The sequence below is a fragment of the Esox lucius genome, chromosome 14, assembly GCF_011004845.1.
Source record: "Esox lucius isolate fEsoLuc1 chromosome 14, fEsoLuc1.pri, whole genome shotgun sequence".
NCBI lineage: Eukaryota > Metazoa > Chordata > Actinopteri > Esociformes > Esocidae > Esox > Esox lucius.
This window is the reverse complement of record NC_047582.1, coordinates 16,702,973-16,710,475: the sequence shown is the minus strand read 5'-3', so window position 1 is coordinate 16,710,475 and position 7,503 is coordinate 16,702,973. Positions and strand designations below refer to the sequence as shown.

At 36.0% G+C, this 7,503-nt stretch overlaps 1 protein-coding gene across 2 annotated transcripts in view; it reads right to left on the bottom strand.

Annotated features, from left to right (window-relative positions):
* Nucleotides 1–614: 614 nt before the first annotated feature.
* eng (endoglin) overlaps nucleotides 615–7,503 on the bottom strand; it is a 60,021-nt gene continuing 53,132 nt past the window's right edge. For both annotated transcript variants that reach the window (XM_010877995.5, XM_010877996.5), the window contains exons 12-14: nucleotides 5,983–6,090; nucleotides 4,738–4,785; nucleotides 615–3,940 (exon numbers count right to left, since the gene is read on the bottom strand). In XM_010877995.5, coding sequence (XP_010876297.2) covers nucleotides 3,816–3,940; nucleotides 4,738–4,785; nucleotides 5,983–6,090 — 281 coding nt within the window. In that variant the 3' untranslated portion in view covers nucleotides 615–3,815. The remainder of the gene's footprint in view (nucleotides 3,941–4,737; nucleotides 4,786–5,982; nucleotides 6,091–7,503) is intronic.

Genomic DNA, 7,503 nt, shown 5'->3' with positions numbered 1-7,503 from the left:
AAATGATATCCTTTCCACTAACTGGTCTTTTGACCAATCAGATGAACTCTGCAAAGAGATCTACTGTCATTGGTCATGAGACAATTAGTGGGGGAAAATATCAGAATTGGTCTGCCTGTGTAAATACGGCTTTTGAATTTGGATCAGTGTAGAGAAAAGGCACATTGATGATGCCTGCCAGGTCTTTGAATGCCTGGATCGTTTATTATGTTTATATTGAGTCAAGAGTTTGGACACACCTACTCAATGTCATTTATTTTGATTTTTTATTTAGTAATCATGCAAGAGCCAAAAAAGTGTAGATTTCCCTAAGTAGCCACCCTTTGCATTGATGACAGCTTTGCAAATTCTTAGCATTTTCTCCTGGAATGGTATTTTCTCCAGGAAATTCATAATGTCTTCCCTATTATTCTAGAATGTGGAAAACATTAACAATAAAGAAATAAAGTTGAATGAGTAGATGTGTCCAAATGTTTGACTGGTATTTTACATACATGCTTTTATCACCTAATCGTATCAAATGTTATAACAATCTGGAGGTCCGTGTAGATGACAGGGCTCTTAACCATTGGATAATTCATTAAAACTCTGAACAGTAGAACGGGAAGAGAAAGTTAATTTTGGGTGCATTTATTAAGGCAGACCTATTCCGATACTTTTTCAGAAATGTGTTTATTCCACACAATGAAACATGCACATCAAGAGAACATGCTTCTTGAGAATATATATTGGTTATATCTCAAGAAGATATAGGGAAGTATACTTTCAAATAAGTATATTTAACACATCTCCACAAAAGATTTTAACATATATGTTCAATAGGTTGACATGATAAAATACAAGGAATACAATGGATTTGCTTGATCAAGTACATTAACATTACATTTAGAATGAAATATAATTTTATTATAGTTGTGAAGAAATTGTTATCTTAAATGAAGTATATTTGTTTGCTCTTTATTTAATATATTCAGAACATAGCAAGGTACAAAGAAATGTCCCAATTAAGATACATTTGAAGTTATTTATTATACTTAAATCCCAATAAAACACAAATGGTTTACATATAACATATAAAATATAAGTACAAATTTAGATAATTGCATGTGAATTTAAATATATTAAGTCTGTTTTAGGTATATTTCAATATGTTTTATGTTTGGCTGCTTCAGTGTCCAAATGTCACATTTTAGTTTACAGGACAATCTCCAGCTCTTCTACCTCCACTGTCCTTGTTTACCTGTTATCAGAGTTATTGGAAGCACCTAGTTTACTGGAAAATGACTGAAGCAAACTCATAGAAAATTTTGTTAAACAAGTTGCCACATCAAAACACTAACCGTTGACCAGAAGTGACAAAAATATTGTTTATTTGTCAACCTCACCAATATGGACAAAATAGCTAGTGTGACTATTGTTCAAATTAAGCCAGCCATCTAACTTTTGTATTAGCAAATTTAGCAGACACGTCAAGCTAGGTAAAATCGTTTAAGTTAAAAGAATTGTATTGACTTCAAAGGCACATTAACACAATTATGTCAGACCTACCACTTCCCAGTGTGCTATTTCCAGCCCATCAAACCAGCAACAGGTCCTTTGTCATTGTTGAACTATCTAATGCTGGTTGTGGTGTAAGGAAATAAAGAAAACTAAGCCATATTTTTGGTAATTGCTCCTGGATTACACACTTTCACATTTTGGTCTACTGCCCCTGTAAATTGCACTTGTTTGTACTACCTTAATGTATTAATCTTGTTTCATATTTAAAATGTTAAAATACTAATACAATTATATTTAAATCAAGTACTGGTTATTCAGCTTTTTCTAATAATGTGATTGTTACTTTTGGGGAAAAGCTGAAAATTATAAACAAAGTGTTATCATGTAAATAAATAAATACTAGGCCATTTCATTGTAATTTTACAAAAATTAATGATTTCATTATTTGCAAATCCAAATTTTTCTTGGTAACAAATTTTACACATTCTGCTATGACATGCTAAGTTAGAGGCCAGTTTATCACAGCAAATCTACTGTTGGAATTTAAATGACAAGTTATGTAATTAACTAATACTTAAAATACCTATTCATGGCATTGTAAGATCGGTCAAGAGCCAGAGCAACACGCCAAATTACTTCAGAGTATTGAGAAATCAAGTAATCTGGAAGTTTATCCTTGTGGGTTCTGTTGCAATCCTCTGTTGGTAAAGTTTTAAGACATCCACTGTTATCTTGCTGGAGCCCATTTAGTTCTGTTTGTTGCAGTTCAGACATTATTGGGTTGTGGAGGCTTTAAGATTAATGCATTTGGTGACAGTATCAAAACAAATGTACTTCATTTTTATCTACTTAACAAATTTAATTGGACTCTTTGTTTCTCTGTACATTGGCATGGTTAAGAACTATATAACTAGTACAATCTTTTCAATAAAAACATTAACATTTTTATCCACACTGTACTGTATACTTCTGCTACAGTATTGCTGTTTCTAAAAGAGACATGTACAGTATAAATGGAATGTTTGAAGGGAATGTCTTTACACTCACAGGTCATAATTACATGTTTTTGCTGTGTATAGCTATAGCATTTTCAAAGAGGTAAAAAGAGAGACGGTACACTAAAGAAAGATTTACATTTGTACATTCACACAGAATGGATTTACACTTGCAATTCAACCTTCTAGCTGATTAAAATTTGTCATGGCACACAGTTAACCCTAAACCACAATAATGTCAAATATAGTTATTCCTGAGTTTAATCATGTAAATCTATGTTTTTATCTCAGTATTTATTTTCAGTTCTCTCATATAATTTTTCAGGTAGCAACTTTTGCTATTTGGTTGACTTTGGATTACACTGAGGAAGGAAATGTGTCTCTCGACAATACACTGAAGTTTCAGATTAATATGATATAAAAAAACAACTATAAAACTTACTAATTTGCTAAAGCTCCAAAGTAACATTTACTTTCAAGAAAATTTTATAATGAATTCAGCTTGTATGTAACAGATGGCTCGAGTAAATCAATATGATGTAATGCAAGAGAAATGGAATGAACGACAGAGAAACAAAATAACGCTATCCGACTGGCTAGCTATCCAGGACCCATTGTCAAGTGCATGCTTAACATTCTGTCATCAACATAAATTAAGAGGTAGCCTTTTCCCAATCTTTCCTAACTCATATTAAGACAGATACTTCTTGGTATTGGAAGAAAACACTGGCTGTTTTAGCTTTGTTGATCTGTCTAAAATCTAACATGGTGTATCTAACACCCATATACAGTACAGTAAAACACATTTTAATTCAAACTCCGGTCAACTTAATAGATTCAGGACTGATATCCATTCATCTCCAAATTGCCTGTAAGAGGGGACTGTGAAATTTCCTAAGACATCAATAAAAGGCAAAACAGTTTTGGTATGCTTTTAAAAGTAAATCTTTTGTCTCTTTCTTCCCCTGACTGACTCTTAGTGTGCCGCCATCAGACAGGCAGAATTCATTGAAAAGAATGCAGTGAATTTCCTGTTAGTTCTTGGGGGATATGCTTTGTTTTTCCTGTTACTTGGAGCTGGAGGCTTTTTTTCCGCCTTTGCTGACTTCCCGTCTGGAACTGTTGCTGGGAGGCTGAAAAGGTGAGTGTCAGGAGCCTGGGCTAGACAACCCCCCTCCTCTCTCTGGCCCCTGACCTCACCCATTTCAGGTTGGGTCATGGGTGATAGAGGGTGTGTTTTGTGGTGTGAGTAAAGAGAGCTGGGGTAATGCTTTCTTAAGGCCCCATAATGTGACCTGGAGAGAGACAGTGTTGAGGTTCTCATGCCATGCTACTGGTTGGCGTGCTTTGAGTGCTGCCAATGCTGGCGTTGGCACTACTGTTCTCAGAGGGGGAGGGGTTGGTGGAGACTGGTTGTCGTTTGCTGGTCAGAGTGCAAGGACATCCTGGGGAGAGATTATATATTTTTTATTTATAGTAACCAATTGTGTTAACCACTTTGCCTAACAAAATTTCAGCTTGTAAACAGGCTGCGTCTGGGATAATAAAGACTCACTGACTGGTAGGCTAATTGATCACTATATGGAGAGAGATAATAGAGAGCTCTAAACAGGAGAAGACAGGCTTCCCTAATGTCTATTATTTGCTTACTTTGCTATTCTCCTCATAATGTAGTTAACTAATTGACATCAGTTTCTTTCAATCTACTGTAACCCTGCTGAACTATATGCCCCATCACTAACCATACCTCCCGCCTCTCAGGGACCTTGTTGCACTACTCCTTTTTTACTACTGGACTGACACTGCCTTGCAAAGTCTGATAAGGACATTTTCAGTTGTTAAAGGTATGTGTTTACCTCGGCAACCTCATTGCCGCTATCCCTGCATTCAAGTTGCACATCCCACCTTACTCCTTCAATTTGCCTCAATTGCATATTTAGAATTGCCATTTGTACCCGCACAACTATTTATCCTACTTGTAACATACACTATACTTAATACTTGTACATTTTCTGCCCTCCTTTATTTGCCTTAATTACCCATTTATAATTGACATCTGTGTTGCATTTGCCTTCATTGCACATGCATTCCACTTGTAATATGCATATACTTAATAGTAAATGTTCTGCCTTCTGCTTTGACACTAACTGCATTTAATTGTACTGCACTTGTACTTGTTCAATGACAATAAAGTTGAATCTAATCAAATCTAATCATCCAAAAACAGTGATAAGCACCTTACCCGAAAGGTTTGCTGCAGTTGACCCTACTTCCAGTCCTGTTGGGTATCCTAGATCAGATAAAACAGAATAGAGTTGAATATTTTTGAAGAGAATAAAGAGCAGGACCTTTATAGAGTTTTGTATACAGAATTTTGTCAATTATCAAGTTTCCATCCATACTTTTTTATGTCAGATGATGAATATCAGAACAAGAAACCAGGCAAGCATAGTTCAGCCAGCCCGCGATAAAAAGGAACGAATGTTGTTGCCCTGTAGAGATGTGATGTCTGTTTACTTACTGCATTGTCAAACTAATGAGTCAAAACTCCATAATTCTTGAAACTAGTTCCCTACATTACCTATTAACATCCAAACCACCAACAGGTTTAACAGGATCGCAACACTACATTCAATATGTTAAAATATTAAGAGGTTACTGTAGATGTTTAGCTAATAGCTATACAGTACCTATAATGAAAACAATTACTCAAATCACTCCGTGGCTGGTTGTTTCTTTAGAAAACAATACTAATGCCTACTTTCTTTGGTCCATGGCGTGAATTGAACCCTGGTTGACTACAATGCAGTCCGCGGGCTCTAACCACTATGTGACCGCTTACGCGGAGCCGTTTTTTTTAAAAATGTTTTTTGAAAGTTTTTTTGAAAGTATTTTTTGTTAACTTTCCAGACTGACAATCAAGTATGCTACAGTAAATAAGAGTGAATCATCTTTACCCATAAATCTATTATCTACAAATATTCATGTTGAAACCATCATATGAAAGTATCCTTGTATTTATGACAAAGGCTACTGCTTGTACTCTGGAAAACATACACTTTATAAGGCTACAGATTGTATGTTGTGATGATCTTTGAAGGGTGGCAAAAGCGCACAGTGATGATTAACATGATATGGCTGCTGTTGGACAAATACAAACATAATTGCTGTTATTGATAATACTCTCATCATGAAAACTAAGACACCTGTACAGTATCTGAGAGCTGTTGGCTAGAGCTCATGCTACAGCTACAGCTCAAGTGGGCCATTTGCTATTTAACACAACACAAAAATGTTGATACATATAAATAAAAACATACGCAGCAAAGTTTTTAGCTTATGGTTTTTATCAGCAAAGAAGTTTATAGGAATACTTCACTGGTGGGAAAATGTGAATATTGTTTGGAATGTTTTAATATTTACATAAAATACAATAAAATCCTAGCTAATCAAGCACCACAAAAGCGATATTTGAACTTCAACTCACCTGTACGGATCTTGATGAACCACAGCGCACCAATGAGCAGAACTCCAATCAGAAAGCCTCCAAAGGCAATGCCCAGCACGGCTGACAGACCAAAGTCAATACACGGCCCTAAAACATAAAGAAGAAACAGATGTATGCATGTCAAAAATGTTGGTTTTTGTACTATAATTGTTGGATATCCATGGATATCAAGTGCATCTCCGAGAGACTACACCACCTGCGATTTCCTAGTTTACAGCCTACTACACAGCAACATAACCAGTTAACATTATACATTGAATTTAATAAATGTTTTGATCTTTCAAGTAAATTTGTGGCCAATTATTTTGGAAGCAAAGCAATATCACAGTTGAGTTCAGGCTTTTTCAAAATGGGATTAAGTTAAGTTTGCAGTCACAGAACTTGGCTGTGGCAGTGCCCCATGGGCAGCCTGTGGGTGGCATTGTCCTGTACATGTTTTTCCAGAAATGGCAGACAGGAGCAAACAAAACCATTCTTGAGCCAACAGCTGAACTTTCAGTTAATCTCTGCTGACAAGTCAGAAAATAGGCTCTGGCTCTTGTTTGTTGTACTGGTGCAGACCTCTGTAACAAACATACACGGTTGTGCATCTTAGCATGTGAGCATCCATGCACAAACACACATTTTCTTGCTCCTACTGCACTTCCTCCCTAGTAGAAATATCCAACATGGATTGTTAAAATTTAGGAGGAAGCTAATCATTAGTCCCCTAGAAAACAGCCATCCTGTGTCTTACCATGTGCAGTTTATCTCACCTGCCACCTTAAACCTCCTGCATCCTGTTCCACTGAGCTACACATTAGACTCAGGGCTATGCTAGGTGACCCACTACTCTCTCTTTTCCTGAAGAACAGGAAAGACAGGATGCAGGAAGGATGAGAGACAGATGTTTGTTTAGCTGGCTGTACATCTTACCAATATCCTGAAAGCCATGTATATTTGTACCTTAATTTTCATATTGATGGTTTCCATAAAATGATTACTGTTATGAAGAATGATATTGCAGAAAACATGTCCATATTAGGACAGTGCGGGCCTAATGTGAGTACAATTACTGTTGCTGTATAGTCTTTCCAAAATGGTGGAATGTGCTTTTGCTCATCGGCTCTGTGTTAGCCGGCAAGGCACTGGCCAAATGTAACACATTGTGGGTACTCTCTGGTGAGGGCAGTCGTCACTTTGCCCTTTTAATAAACTAAAAGGTTCCTAGCAAACCTGGCAAAATGGGCATTCTGTAGGTCCAATTCAGGTTTAAGCAATAGACTGATGGTCTCACTTGGACTAAAACAAGCCACCATTTCAGGTAACACATTCCATTATATCAATATGTAACTACAGCTCTGTAAAAAATTAGGAGACCACTACAAAATTATCAGTTTTTCTGGTTTTACTATTCATAGGTATGTGTTTGAGTAGAATTTTTGTTTTATTTTACAAACTACTGACAACATTATTCCCAAATTCCAAATAAATATATTATCATTGAGAGTATTTATTTGT